Below are 15,955 nucleotides of genomic sequence, written 5' to 3' on the forward strand. Positions count from 1 at the left end.
TGTCCCCTCGGAAGGCCCTCCTTGGCCACCGGGACCGTACTCCCCTCCTTGCTGCTCCAGTAAGCATGGATGTGTTCTAGTCATAGTACTCATCACTTTTCATTCACCCTGTTTACAGCATGAGGCCCTTTCTCACTGTCCATTCCTATGACCCCAACACTCAAAACTGGTACCTGGCACAGCAAAGGCCTTTAATATATTTGTGTTGGGAAAAGAAAACTAACAAATTGCTCTCCAAGGGGGCTGAAAGAATTAGTATTCCCATCAGCAGTCTCATTTCCTCTCATCTCACAACGATTTTTTAAAATATTTTGTCATTACAGTTGTCCCATTCCCCCCTTCATTCCCCTCCACTCTGCACACGCCTCCCCCACCATTCCCCCCTTTAGTTTATGACCATGTGTCTCAAGTTCTTTAGATTCTATATTTCCCCTACTATTCTTGCCCTCCCCCCTATCTATTTTCTACCTACCATCTATGCTACTTATTTTCTGTACCTTCTCCTTCTCCCACTCCCCTGTTGCTAACCCTCCATGTGATCTTCATTTCTATGGTTCCGCTCCTGATCTAGCTGTCCTCTTAGTTTGCTTTTGTTTTAGGTGTGGTTGTTAATAACTGTGAGTTTGCTGTCCTTTCATTGTTCATATTTTTAATCTTTTTCTTAGATAACATTGGGATTATCTAACATTTCATATAATAAGGGCTTGGTATTGATGAACTCCTTGAATTTGACCTTATCTGAGAAGCACTATATCTGCCCTTCCATTCTAAATGAAAGCTTTGCTGGATAGAGCAATCTTGGATGTAGGTCTTTAGATTTCATGACATGAAGTGATTTTCTTAGAAAGCAGCTCAAACGATGGGATTCTGTTGAAGCCTCACTGCACGAGAGCCAGAGGAGAAGCAGCGAGGCTGTCTTCTCGCAGAACAACACCCGCATCCGAGCAGAGGCGGGCACAGACGGCTGCAGCCGGGCATGTTACAGTAAGGGCCTGGCAGCGTTTTACTTTCTCATCCAATTTATGTTTCAAAGGTTCCTTTTTGTTGCAACTGAACTTAAGGGAACATTCTAAAAATGTTGCATTTAGTAAAAATTAGTGAAGAGGCAGCTCAAGTATTTGGGGTGTGGACGAGCATCCATCCATTCTGTGCATTCCCATCCCAAATTATCCAGCTGCGTTAGTACTTTGACTTACAGAATCCTCTCCAATATGTTCACTGTTAACAGGAGTGTGTATATTTTTGTATATTAATTTTTTAAAGAATTTCATATTTAAATAAAGTCTTGCCAAAAGAGTTGATCCATATAAAAGGTGTTTAATATAGAGAGCATCACAGCACCTGTCATCCGGTAAAGGTCCCCAGGACACAGATCAGATTATCCCAGTCAGGTCTCCCTTTACCCAGAGAGTTTGTTTAAATACAAAATAATCAAATTCTTGTTCCCATGTTTTTCTGACAAATCTTCAGCAAAACTTCACTTGGGGATCACAAGTAATTGAGGAAATGATGATTGTGGTCCTCAAAAGAAAATAGCTAATACAAAGTTTTCTGGTTGAAAAATAGCACCACTAAAGGAAGGGGCTCTGTCTTTTAAGTACAAAGTCCCTAAACAAGTCATTCACCAAAATTCATGCAGATTAAACGGTGGCAGAAACTCTCCTGTGTTCTGGAGTGGAAAATAGAAGCAAGTAAAAAGACAGTGCAAACAGTAACTTTGAAAAGTCAAAAGACACACGCACGCACACACACACACACACACACGTAGGGCGTTTTCCTTGTTTTCTGCCAGGTGCGTCACCAGTCAGGGACCTCAACCACAAAGGGCGTTTTCACGTCTATCTTGCCACTGTTGACGATGGAGCAGTCGGTGAGCGGACGGTCATGCCCATCAGTTGCCTGAAGTTCTATGGAGTGGACCACTGTCTAGTGAGAGAAAAGCAGACCCATGGTTCACTTCTGATCAGCAAGTATGGCAATCAAAAAATGAAGTCAACACCAAGTCTACAAGCCCAAGTAGGAAGTCAGTTGTGGTTTTTTGTTTGTTTGTTTGTTTCTTGTTTTTTTTAGTGTTTTTTTATGATTACAAAACCATGCAAGCTAATGATGGAAAACTTAGAAAATATTCCAGAAATTTATAAATAATAGCATAAAATTTACTACCTTGCTAATTAGACAATATGGTTATGTGTTTCCTTACTTGTTTTTAATTAGCTTTTTATTTTCTGAAAAAAATAAGATATTTTTGTAAATACCAACCTCTAATAAAGTACATTCCCACTCACTTGTTACAACCGAATGTAACAGTTAACATGCAGTTTGAGTCCATTTCACCTTCACCTGTGATAGGTCTGGGCGTCATAAAATGAGCCAGGAAGCAGATTTAGAGGTGGAGCTAGTTCTGGGTTGGCCATTTTACAACGGACCCAAGCCATTAATCTATAGGTTCAGTCTAACGCTAATGTCACCCCAACCCCACTGTGGAGTACAGGCCCCTTCTCTGCTGTGCAGGATTCCACAGCCTACAGGCCACCTCATGTCACATTGCGGGAGGGAGGACTGGCCAAGGACTGGAAAGTTGGCTTCTGGTGTTTCCCAAACAGGGTTGAGACTAAAGCAGCAACAGAGACTCTGAGTGGACCTGGTGTCAAATATTCCCACCTCCGGCTGACTTAGGTCCATTTCAGATAAAAGGCCAGCATTCTTATGTATTTCCAAGTAGGCTGCGTGTGTGCACATGTGTACTTAAAGCAGTGACCACACATCTGAATTACCTATAGTGATTTTTAATAAAGATTTTGTTAGCCCTGGCTGGTGTAGCTCAGTGGATTGAGTGCGGGCCTGGGAACCAAGCAACCACGGTTCGATTCCCAGTCAGGGCACATGCCTGGGTTGCAGGCCAGTTCTCTCCCTCTCTCCTTCCTTTCCCCTCTAAAGATAAATAAATAAAATCTTTAAAAAAAAAAAAAGATTTTGTTTTACTTTTAGAGATAGGGGAAGGCAGGGAGAAATAGAGGAAGAGAAACATCAATGTGTGGTTGCCTCTTGTATGCCCTCCACCGGGAACCTGGCCCACATCCCAGACATGTGCTCTGACTGGGAATCCAACCGGCGACCCTTTAGTTCACAGGCCAGCACTCAATCCACTAAGCCAAACTAGCCAGGGTTACCTGAGGAAAATTTTTTAAAAAATACTTAATTTAGGCCTGGCTGGTGTGGCTCAGTGGATTGAGCACCAGCCTACAAACCAAAGGGTCACTGGTTCGATTCCTAGTCAGAGTACATGCCTGGGTTGTGGGCCAGGTCCCCAGTAGGGGGTGTTCAAGAGGCAACCACACATTGATGTTTCTCTCCCTTTCTCCCACCCTTCCCTTCTGTCTTAAAATAAATAAATAACTTTAAAAAATTTAATGGTTAAAATGGAAATACCTGCTATGTTCATTTTGCCACAATTTAAAAGTGCTTATTTGTGGGCCCGCCTCTAGAGGTTCTGCTTCTGTCAATGTGAGGCAAGGTCCACAGATCGCCTGGGTTGCTTTGCGAACACAACCCAGATGACCAGGGGAGAATCAAGGGGTGGAATTCAGGACATTCTCTAGACTCCTTGAAACTGTATGAGAGGTACACACACTGTTTTTGTTCCTGGAAAGAAAGGCTATAGTTTTCACTCATTTCTCAAAGTTTACAACCTATAAAAGTCAAGGACAGGTCTTCTACAAGCAGATAGCAGGTCTCCCAGGATGTCCACCAGCGGATGGAAGGAGATTGTTGCTGCAATTTGGGCAATAAGACGTAAGATCTAGAGAAGTAGAAGAAAAACCACAAGCAGAACACCCAGAACTTGTGCTCTTCAGTTATCTTCCAGCTTAGGACAATGTTGCATTAAAAAAATACTCAGTGAATGGGTGAATGAATCAGTTTACATTTAAACTTTTTAGAACAATTATGGCTCATGAGAATATAGGCATGTCCTTTATTGTGATGGGATGTGAAGTGATGTATTGACGAGTGTTTTCCCTAATTCCCTTCTTATCCCACTTGCTAACGAGAACCCTGTCTTTGACGGCTCAGGTTGGGCATCTCCTTGCCGTGAAGGGAGATTCTGAGTCGGCCAGCTCACTTGCTGGCCTGTTGGGCAGAGTCAGAATGCAGGCGAAAGTTGTGGAAGAACTGCAGGGAGTGAGATTGGTTTGTTTACGTTCAGATGAGGGAGGCAGAACAGCTCACATGAAAACAAAATGAAACATGGAAGACGACAAGGATGGCCCTGGGTTGGGTTGGGCAGACCTTACAACTGCCAGTCCAAGCCTTGAGAGAGCTAAGAAGGGGTAATATTGAAAGTGGAAAAGAATGGGAATTTTAAGAGGAGTTCCTATGGACTATAAATTGAACACCTTTGATTTTTTTTTTTGAGACAAGGAGCATAAATTTGAATTCTTTGTAGTAATTTTAGTTGCTATACTGTGTCTTTAAAGGTGACATGTGTCTAGACTGAACCATATGGGGTGCTGGGTTTTTTGTATTTTCTCTTTAATTGTGGTGAGAAACATAAAATATTTACCACCTTATCCATTTCTAAAAGTACAGTTGGGTAATGTTAAATGTATTCACACTTTCGTGCAGCTAATCTCCAGGACTCTTCATCCTGCAAAACTGAAACTCTACACCACTGAACACTGACTCCCCACGTGCCCACCCTCAGAGCCCTGGCGACCACTGTTCTGCTGTATGTTCCTGTGTGTTTGACCTCTTTAGATACCTCATGTACGCGGAATCATACAGTCTTTTTATGACTGCCTTATTTCATTTAACATAACGTTCTCAAGTTTCATCCACGTCTTATCCTGTGACAGATTTCCTTCCTTTTTATGACTGAACAATATTCCATTGTTTGCACACACAGGGCCCTGGTTTTATCTAGTTACATTAAAAAGAGTTTCCATTCGTAACAAGTAGTGAGATAAATTAACTTGAGTACTCAACATCTCCATGTCAAGCCCTCAGCTTCTGCCCCGGTGCTCCTGACAATTAAAATGCCATGTCATTTATAATTTATTCACCTTTGAAGAGGCCAGTCAGCATATAATGATGGATTTCTACAAAGCCCATCTTAAGATCAAAATAAATCATTGGAAGTACTCATTATAACTATAAAGCTTTGAATGAGAAAAATAATACATCAAGTTACCATTCCATCGATGACTTTCCCAAATACCACGTGTTTGCCATCCAACCAGGTGGGCTTGGTCAAGGTGATAAAGAACTGAGAGCCATTGGTGTCGGGCCCGGCATTGGCCATGCTGACCCACCCAATGCCGTAATGCTTCAGTTTGAAGTTCTCATCTGGAAACGTCTCACCGTAAATGCTTATACCTGGTGAGGCAGAACAAGAAAGAGGAGCATCAGCAGATGGTATATGAAATTAAAGTCTTCGAAGGGAAACAAGGTTTTCGTAGAGTTGGTAAATAGAGCCTGAGAAGAGTGGGGAATGGGGAAAAGACGGTAGGACCTGAGGAGAAGTGAGGAAGGGCACAAAATTAACTCCGGAAGGAAGCGGGGCGCCAGGGACTGACCCCCACACACAGACAAAAAAGCCTTATATTTCACACAAGATGGCAGAATACCTTCTGGCCTCAAACCAAGGGCCAAACTCGGACCATGTAGACCCACGATTTCACTGCGAAGTGAGAAGGAACTGAAGGGCAGGGTGTCATTGAAAAGCCAGACTGAAAGGTGGGTGAGCCATCCTTGTAGCTCAGTCTCTGTCCTGAGGTTCAGGCCACATGTCCGGGGTCACTCCTACCTCAGCATCCAACCAGGGAACACCGAGCACTTAATATACACCCTCAGCCAGTTCTCAGAACAACCCTATAGAACAGATATTCTCAATCCTGTTTGCAGTGAGAAACGGAGGTTACAAAACTTGAAAACAGCAGAACAGAACTCGACCATCTGGCTTTCCTGCCTTAGCACTAAGGGCGAGAGCAGCCAGCCTGGAAGTCATTAGGCACTGATGATGACATCAGGGCCTGTCAAAATACAGAGGGTAATGGCAATCGGGAACACTCAGTGATCCAACCTTGAACAGAAGAACCGAAAGCAGGCATGTGGAGTTCTAGCAAAGCTGCAGGTGGAGCAGAACACTTTCCCCCCATAAAACAGCAGTAGAGACCACGAGAGGTATATGCTCCATCCTCCAACACCTTGAGTGCCTGTCACGCTCACCTCCACCCCTTCTGCAGGGCTCCTTGTCCATCCATTGCCAACTCTAAAATCCCAGCCCAGTCAGAAGGACAGAAGTGGATATCAAAGGCAAGCAATGTATAGTTAGCTGCTCGGTCAGTGACGTATGAGGTGCTCTGGCCCGAAAGCTCTCTGCCCACGGAGGGATCTAAGCTAAATTAAGTGATCCACAGGTCCTATCTCCAAAACTCAGAGAATTTTAACCCGGGACATGCTTGCACACATTGTATACATGCATTGTATACACACATGCACACACACTCAGGGCAGGGAAGGCACAGAGAGAGAGAGAAGTGGAAAAGGAGACCCAGCAAAGCACAGTCACAATTCCTGCTGGGCCCAAGGGCAGGAGAGTGGGAGGCCAGTCCTGAGGGGACCAGTCCTTGAACTGTAGGCCTCTCCAGGGCAACCCAGCTGTGCAGCAGCTGGGATCGCTTCCCTGCGCATCCTCACCAGCGCCATTCACCCGAGTCGCCCGTGCTGTGCTGCATCCCCACACCTTTGCAGCATTTCTGCAAGGGCTAAAAGTAATCTTCCTGCAGTGCCTGGCAAATCCAAGCATTCAATAACTTTCATTTCATTATAAATAGACCATTATAATAAACATAAAATTGGCAGTCGTACTGGAAAATAACCTAGATTTCTTTTAAAAGTTAGCAGTTTAATATTCACCAAAACTGGTATTTTCTAAATTAAAAATCTTAAACCTAAAAGTAATTTAAATCCTGTGTAGTTACATACACCACGTACATTCAGGAAAACAACTGATCGCATCTGAGGGAAAAGAGTCCAGGGAGCTGGGTGGGCAGAACCTCAATAAGAAACAATAAGCTCGGGGGGATTTGAAACTCTATAAATTCAAGTATCTGCACTTTATAGAATTCTAACTTTGTTTATAAAATTAATTTATAATTTTGACAAGTCATCTATTAATTTTTTATTATTTAAAAAGCCAACAATAAAATGAAAGAATTTTGAATGATGGAGATAAATTCATCTGTAATCCTGCCACGTGAATACCAGTCTCCTTGTTCTGGAGTCACGTCCCCACCGGCACAGCGCCCCCCACCGGCACAGCGCCCCCCACCGGCACAGCGCCCCCCACCGGCACAGCGCCCCCCACCGGCACAGGGCCCCCCACCGGCACAGCGCCCCCCACCGGCACAGCGCCCCCCACCGGCACAGGGCCCCCCCACCAGCACCCAGCCTATCGCGCACTGCCATCCCTGTGAACACATGGTGTTGTGTTCTGCTGTCCACTCCTATGACCTGTCTTTCTGTGCTGCCACATGCTAGTAGTCTAGCATTTTAATGACTACAAAATAGTCTACTAAGTGAACAGATTTCCACTATGGAAAGATAATGAACACCGAAGTCATACTGTCTAAAATCAGGAAGCCTTACTCTTTCATATCTACCAAAATTTGGCCCCCCAAACTCTATCCTTCCTAAAGAATTAGTCTGGTAATCTTCGTGACTTTGTTCCTTAAACCCAGAATTCAATATACTGGGTAAACACACTGGCCTAATTTTAGGTCTCGGTTGGTTAAGTGGGAAAGGAAACAGGTGAAAGGCCACGTTACCGCCAGTGCCGTCTCCATTGGTGAAGTCTCCTCCTTGAATCATGAAATCTTTGATGACGCGATGAAATGTGCTTCCTTTAAATCCATATCCTTTCTAAAGAGATTATGTCAATTGAATAGACAAGCAGATACAACCCACACTGCAAGTTAAACCCCAGTGTTTATCTGGAAATGACAAAATGAGAAAATTATACGAAATACCTACAGAACTTGATTAGGTCCCTGCAGCAATTTCCTGTTAGAAATTTATCATTAGCTGGCCAAATCAATAAACTAGTAAACAAACTATGGAAATAAAGTATTAACGGGAATAGTAAAAAGAGCAATCTGTGTTTTCCCCTGATGACTGTTCCCCCTCGGTTTCTGGAAGCCTAAGGACACTGAATGCCTGAAGAATACAGATTTTATACAAAAACAAAGTAAAATATTATCAGGTGTCTCAGGTTCACCTGACCTACTAATGTAACACTTTTCTTCCCCAGAAGGTATCCTGATCTTGGCTTAAAGAAGGAAGCTCCAGTCTGCGCACAAAGGAAACAAAGCGGGTAAAGATACCTCTCCTGTTGCCAAAGCGACGAAGTTTTCCACAGTCTTGGGCACAACTTTCCCAAAGAGGCCAATCACGATTCTGCCAACATCTTTGTCTCCAATCCTCACATCGAAGAAAACCTGCACGTGGTTGGAAGACAGAGTGGAAGGTTACACAGAAAAGCCACATAGGGGAGGTAAGTGAAAGTTAAAGTCTGTTAACACACAGAAGCGCTGCCCACCAGTATTTTACAAAGGGGTCATGAAGGAGCACGATACAAGTTAAAGGAACTCTAATTTCATTTTGTGGGTGCATCCACACACAAATATTCATTCAACAAACATTTATTGCACACCACCTATGGGCCCGACACTGTGGTGGGTACTGGGTTTAAAGTTTGACTCAGTACTGTCCAAGTCAGCCAGTAACGTCTCCAAGAATTCCATGGGCCCCCACATCCCAGGTGAGCACTGCTGCCACCTCCCATCTCCCAGTCTGTGAATAGTGGTTAGAGTGGAAACTGCTTCTTCTAAAAGGTAATGCTCTCTGATCTTGGCAGAAGAAAAAAAAAATTGGTGAGGAGATAAACAGGCCGGCCATTCACATTTATTTTTCTGTAACTTCAAAGAGTCCCAGATTCCCATGTATTCTCAGTAGGCTGTCAAGGGGACGGCAAAAGACGATCCAAATACACAGCAGTGCTCCAGAAGGCACCATGAGACCCCGGGCGCCAGCCTCGCCCAACGTACATCAAACTCGACGCTTGGGTCCTGACAAAAGCATCTGCCCTGTAAACTTAGAGACTGAATTCAGCAACCCCCATCATGTTACACAAGGGGAGTGTGCTCTTTTTCTGTCACAACATCTTAGAACGGAAGGAAAAAACACACCCAGAAGTGAGTGTGAGTCCCCCTTTTGTAGATAAACTTTAAAAGATCTCTTACTCATTTTTAAAACTTTTCATGTGAAATGACATGATATACATTTTGCCTCACAAATCACTGTGTGAAGATGATTCTGAGACAGAACGCTTGAAAAGGCCATGGAGTCGGAGGGCATTCTATTAGCGAGTTCAGATGAGATGAACCAGTTTAATGTTTGAATAGGTAAAAGAAAGACATTCAAGAGCTGGCTTAAAAAAACATAGGAAGGGTTGTCAGAGAAAAAAGATGTCTTAGAGTTTAGAAAAATCACAAAGTAAAGACTGTCAACCTTCAGTTTAAGACAAGAACTTCTGCCAATACATCAGTACATCTGTCACAGAATGATGTGATATTTAGTGTTCCTTGTTTTACAAGTTTTACATGGCCAAAGCAGCAGAAACTGCATTGTTATTTACACAATGGAACTATAGAGAACGCGTGGAAGCCCTTGAGGGGAGGCAGTGTTGAGGAGAGTGAGGCAACGTGGCTGCGTTAACACACCCACAGAGCTGGTGTCAAAGACAAGTCACTGCTCCAATTCTCCAATTAGAGAATCTACTCCAAGCGCAGGAGTAAATTCTCTAACAGGCAATAATGAAGCAGCACTGGGAAAAGAACCGGGGACATAATTTTAGAGAAACACCGTGTAAGATACTAGAAAAGCCTACCAGACTTCTAAAATAAAGAAGAGAAAATAAAGCCTGTGAGTGCTTAGAAGGCAAACAGAATAAAATCTGGGAAGTATAAGAAGAAAAAAAGAAGTCCCAGTCACCCAGCGTAACTCAATAAAACCTTACTTTCTTACACAGCCTAGCACCCATGTCCATACAGTTCCTCCCTCCGCCCACCCCCAAACTGCGGCGTCCTTTCACTTCATGAGTAACGCGTAGCAAGAACACGCGGCAGTTTTCCCAACTCTGACGGAAATGGTAAACTCTTACTTAGTCAACAAGTATTTATCAGAGATCAATGTGAAAAGCAATGTGACATTACAAGCTACACGAGAGAGTCCCTGTCCTAAGGTAGCTTAAATCAAGAGATGGGACCAGTAAAGGGGTAACCACAGTACAAAAGAGCAAGTGACAAGCACCCAGGACACTATTGCCAGGCCAGGGTGGGGGTAGAGGGGGGTGCGTGAGGCACAGTTGAAAAGGGCTGCAGGGAGGCATGTGTACATGGAAGGAAGCAGCCTCTAGGAACAAGAATGGGCCCAAGCCCCACCTGGCAGAGTTCTTTCTGGAACCAAGGCACCAGGGCAAGGCATATGGTCTGTGGTTGGAGAAGTAGCATAGCCCTTCTGCCCTCACCAGAGGGGAAGGGAGGCCTCAGCACTTCCAAAGACAGAAGAAGCTTTGGGGAAGGCAACAGAGAGAAGGTAAAGAACAGAACCCAAGGCGACTTGGGACTTCCTCAAGTGGGGGCAGGGGAGAATCCGAGGGCTCTCAGACCAGTCTGAGAATGCGGCACTAGGGCTCGTGCTGGGTGGCTGGTGGCTGAGGGAAGGTGAGGACACTGTAGTGGGGAGAGGCACGGAAACTGCAGGGGAGAAGACGGAGGAGGGGAGGGAGGAAGGAAACAAACGTGACCTGGTCAGGGTGTCGCAATGTGCTTTACCTACATATCTTCTATAATTAATCCTCACCACATCCTGCGGGGAGAGGCAGGCACTGTTCTCCCCAGTTTGCAAAGGAGAAAAGTGAGGATTAGGGGAGTTAAGTGATTTACCAAGATTCCCACCAGAAGTGTGAAAACCAAAATTTCAGTCTAAACATGCATCCAATGAGACAGCGATTTATCGTTAACAAGGCTCTCGCAATCTAGGCAAGGGATGCCAAGGGGCAGAAAAGGGGTTTTTAGATCCCTAGTGCCCAGCACACTATTAGCTCAAGTACAGACTCAAAAAAAAATGCTAAACAGCTCAGTGCCAGGTGATGCTAATGGAGAAGCAGGGAACACACACACACCCAGCCAGAGCGAGCGTTGGCCCCAGGTGGCTGCCAGGCAAACTTTATAGCTCAGGAAGGTGTAAAGTGTCCTGAGGTCTCTCTGACTAGCTATGTGGCCTCAGAAATGAGCCCTGTGCTCAACAAGGGGTGGGGTGTAAAGCCCCTACCCTCATGTAGCTTACAGTCCCTCAGAAAACACATATACCAGTAGCTGTGATGTAATGGGAAATTGGGTTTTAGGAGACGAGTACAGATAAAATAAGGCCAGGAGTGGGGACTGTCTGTGAAGATCAGGGCGGGCATCCTGGAGAAGTTGGTACTTAGATCCCACGTTGCACCTGAGGAGCTGGCACCTCAGTCACTTCTTTTTTTTCCTCCTCGAAGAAGCTGCCCTTGAAAGTGATACGGAAATTTGGGGGCACTGGGGGTGGGGAGAAATAGGGAAAGAGTGAAGAGACGCTCTCATAGCCTGGCCCAAACCCTTGTAGGGTTAATCCTGCTTCCATTTATAAAGTAAACTGTGAGGGCAAGGAAACCCAAGCTCCACCACCAGCTGGCTCTGAGCTCTTGTTCCTCATCTGCAAAGAAGATGATTCCGTTCAGCTCTGCACTGCTGCAGGGGGGATTAATAACACAAGTAAGTAACTCCAGCAACTGACCTCTAAAACCAGGAGCTTCAATCAGAACTAAGCACTCTGCCTGCTTTATCACATCTAATATGCAATACTCTAGCAAGTATTATTTCCATCTCCATTTCACAAAGGAGGAACCAGAGCCTCAGGCTTCAGACAGCCTGCCCAAGACCACCCAGCCTTAGTCTCACGGCCACTCCCTGCTGTAGAAAGTGCCAGCAGCTGTGACAGGAGTACAGCTGGAACGGTGGCAGCATCATACTCTACAATGTAGGTGCCTGACCACGCAGAACCCGTGGCTCTGCTGGAAAACACAGGGCTGCAGGTGCCAGTTCAGTGGGTTTTGAGGCCAAGGAGCCCGAGTGCCTGCCAGTCCCGAGCCTCTTTAGCTGGATAGGAGGCTGGGGCAGTGGCCGGGGATTTGTGGACCAGGTGAGTGCCCTTAAAAGGCCCTGCGGGGGGACAGCAACTCACATCTCATTTGTAGATTCTTATTTTTAGAAATCAGAAGAAAAGGCAAAAACTGCTAGGGAAAAGAAGATACCAGAACAGTGGCCAATTAATCTATTTTTCCACACTCAGAGAAATAATTTTTAGTGTCTCCATTTTCCAATAGATTTTGATGTTTAAAAAAGCTCATTGAAAAAAGTAATTAATGAAACAGAGCCCAATCTGAAGAAGACTTGCTTACATAATCACAGAGTAAAACACGTGGGAACGTCCTCAGTGACAGCACCTTCAACGAGGGGGCTAAGATCTTCCCCTCTTCCTCTCCTGCAGCCACAAGCTTCTTCCTCTCCTGGCTCCCTCTTCTAGAAGTTTCCAACCCAGGGTGCACCCCTCTGGTAAAGGTGATTGATTGACTTGCTCTGGGGTGGGTTTCCCATTGGTAGGTTTAAAACTTCCCAGGTGAAGCTTGTTCCCAAATACAACAGGTGACACCCTCATACTAAGAAATTCTCCACTGTTTGTCTGAAATCCACATCTCACTGGGCCTCCTGTACTTTATCTGGCAATCCTAACCCCTTTCCCTCACTCCCTTTCTACACTGTCAGCAAGTCTTCTTCTGCCTCCAAAATCTATTCCAAGTCCCTCCCTTGCTCCCCATTTCCACGATTAACCCTCTAATGCAAGCCACCACCATGTGGACTCTGGCATGGAACCCAGAGTGACCTCCCAGTTCACTCTCCACTGAGCAGCTGTAGTTAATTGTGTAAAAGCATATATGAGATCCTGTCAAACCCATGCTTAAAACCCTCCATCCAGCAGCTCTAACTGCACTTAGCATAAGACTGCAAATTCTAAGAGTAATTGCTTCAAAGCCCACACTCCTAACTGTGACCTCTGAGGCCCTGCATGATCTTGCTGCTTGCTCAGCCCCTGACCGCATCTCAAGCCACCCCATCGTCGCATCCCTGTGGTGAAGCTACAGTGTCCCAGGCAGGCCGTCCCCTTACCAGGGCAGGATGGCTTTCCTTCTCCAGGTCCTTGCACATGCACTCAAGTTCGCCTCCCTAACTTTTTGCCAGGCTGGTTTTTCTTACCCTTCAGGTATTTTTAAATGCCACCCAGTCTATGTGAGACTGAATTTCCTTCATCACTTCCTAATTTCATGAACTTTATGTTTATGGCTGTATCCCGAGAGACTCAAATATAGTTTCAGATTGAGGGAAGCCCCCCACCCGTCCTTCAGCTCTGCGCCTGCACGCACCATTTCCCAAAACTAGGTAAGCCCAAAAGCTCAAGGGGCTGGGAGTGGAATCCGTGCTCAAAACCATCTCCTAACTTTATCTCACACAGGCCGCCTCCCGTGGCTCTTTGGTTCACTCCTGCTCCAGTCAGATGTTGGGCAGAACTTACCCCTCCTAACCCCTAAATCTGCCCCACGCCTCCCCTCTCCTCAGGGCGGGTGTGGGGCAGATTTAAGCCCTGCTAGTTCCACAGTCCCATTTCCACTGTCCAACACAGGACTGCTGTTCAGGTAACTTGCAGCTGCCCCTCCTTCCAGATTCCAAGACACTATTGCCAGTAAGTTTTTCTAGCAGCGATAATGAACAACCAAATCATCCCCTCCCTGTCTGTCCCTGCACCCTACCATTATCTCCTAACCTTGGGTAAACATGCTGGGAGAAGAACTGAGGCCAGAAAGGCAGCCCATGGCAAATTTTATGTCCCTCTAATGGAGACAAAAAAGCTGGCCTCAGGTACACAGGTGCCGCCTGGGCCTGCGGCCAGCACCATCCCATCCCAAGCCCAGGCCTGTGCACCAGTCACTGAAATCTAAAAGCGAACCTCTCCCTCCCGGGGAGGACCAGGTTCCTAAACAGGGGAGGACAGCCTCTCCTGGAGCACAGCCTCTGCTGGAGCACAGCTTCTAACGGCCTGCCAGGACACCACCTGGGCAGGGGCTGGACCTGGGCTCTTCCACGCTATCTGACTTCCCAGCTGCAACCCCTGGGCTCAGAGCGTGTCTCCTCCTCGCATCCCTGTCCCTCCCACACTCCTCCGGCTTCTGTTCTCCAGTCCCCGCCAGGCTAAAGGAAGTACTCAGGCTGTCTCCTTCCTGGAGAAAGGGCCCACCGGTTCCAGAAGCTTCTTCTAACCCCTGGGCTGGTCACCTTGGACCGTAGACCAAGGGGATAAAATTCAAGCAGCCGGGGATGCTGGAGACGGGCTGGGACTCCGGCCAGCACCCTCCAAGTCACCTCGGAGAGTGCCCCTGACCCTCATGGCCCAAGCAATCCCCTGTCAGCAGCCCTGCCCGCTGCCTCCTATCCTCTGCCCCCTCCTCGATACCCGACAAATGTCCCTGTCCCCAAAAGTTCCCCCATCCTTCAGGCCGACGGGAGAGGAAGTTGCAGTCTGCCACTCTGTCACCTTGGCCGTCACCGAGGGGCCTCTCTTGCGGAGGCCCGGGGACCCCGTAGAAAGCACGAGTACGCCAAGCCCCAGGCAAAGCACCAAAGGTAGCAGCAGTCGGGAACCTGAAACCATGGCGAACGGGCGGCAGTGCGGGTACAGGCTGCAGGGGCTCGGGTTCTTCAGCGGGTTCCCAGACCAGCGGCGGGACTCCTAGCCAGCTGCGCCTGCGCGCTCCCGGTTCAGGGGGGTTGGGAAGGGTTTGGGATGGGGCGGTCCTGGCAGGGCCGGAACCCTGGGGCGCCCCTCCCAAGTTTGACTCGGTGTTGAAGTAGGGACTCGCAGACGCTCGCAGCAGCGGAGGGTGCAGCACGGGCCGCGCCTGCCGCGGGAGCCCGCAAGGCCGGCAGCGAGCCCGGGCTGTTGAGGCACTGCGCCCCGGGGAGGCAGGCTTGGCCAGAGCTCGGGAGCTAAGGGGTTCGCTCAGGCACCTCCAGGAACCCACCGCACGTTAAATCCAACAGCAAGTCGAGGACTCTCCTGCCTCCCAGTCCCTGGCAATTTGCGCACTGCTTGGGGGAGGAGCCGGGGCGGGACCTGGTTGAGCGACTCTGCAGACACTTGCCCCCGCCGGTGACCTCAGCTGCCTTTGGAATATCCTCTGCAGCGGCTGCCAGGTTTCAATGTTGCTTCAGAGCCTTTAGCTAAGTTTTGGACGGCTCTCAGAACTTTGGGACCCCTAGGTGGGCTGACTCAGTTATACGTGATGAATAACCTCTCGCTGAGATGATTCTCTTTGGGTATATAATTTTTACAAATTTAAGAATAATGTTTAGGTAGATTATGTAATGACATGGGTAAGTGCCCACTATATTTTTAAATGGAAAACTAGGGTGGCAGAATCTCAGAAATTGTGATCTCAAACTGTGAAAATAAAGGAATTTTTTTCAAATGGAAAGAAATGCACCAAAACATTTACAGTAGTTATGGTGATAGAATTATAGATTTTTGTTTTCTTTGTAATCTTCTGATTTCAGATATTTCACATTGACATGTAAGTATTTTATAATCAGTAAAATGTTGTTTTAAAACTTAATGGGTGTTGAAATAGTACTTCAAAAGAACTATTTTTATTTTAGAGTAACAGCTCCAAAATTAACTACAAATTAATGATCGTATTCTCCTGGTTTTCTTAGGACCTGGTGTCATGACTTTCAAGCCAGGATTTTCCTCAGGGAAG

General features: G+C 46.5%; 1 protein-coding gene across 1 annotated transcript; it reads right to left on the reverse strand.

Annotated features, from left to right (window-relative positions):
- Positions 1 to 532: 532 nt before the first annotated feature.
- PPIC (peptidylprolyl isomerase C) lies at positions 533 to 15,222 on the reverse strand. Its single transcript, XM_037165549.2, has 5 exons — positions 14,734 to 15,222; positions 8,382 to 8,495; positions 7,827 to 7,920; positions 5,189 to 5,373; positions 533 to 1,926 (listed from the first exon to the last, which is right to left on the reverse strand). Exons 1-5 carry the CDS (start codon positions 14,848 to 14,850, stop codon positions 1,798 to 1,800), a joined length of 639 nt encoding a protein of 212 aa, XP_037021444.1. The 5' UTR covers positions 14,851 to 15,222; the 3' UTR covers positions 533 to 1,797.
- Positions 15,223 to 15,955: the final 733 nt, after the last annotated feature.

Source organism: Artibeus jamaicensis, unplaced genomic scaffold, assembly GCF_021234435.1.
Source record: "Artibeus jamaicensis isolate MK-2021 breed Jamaican fruit bat unplaced genomic scaffold, CSHL_Jam_final contig_402, whole genome shotgun sequence".
Classification (NCBI taxonomy): domain Eukaryota; kingdom Metazoa; phylum Chordata; class Mammalia; order Chiroptera; family Phyllostomidae; genus Artibeus; species Artibeus jamaicensis.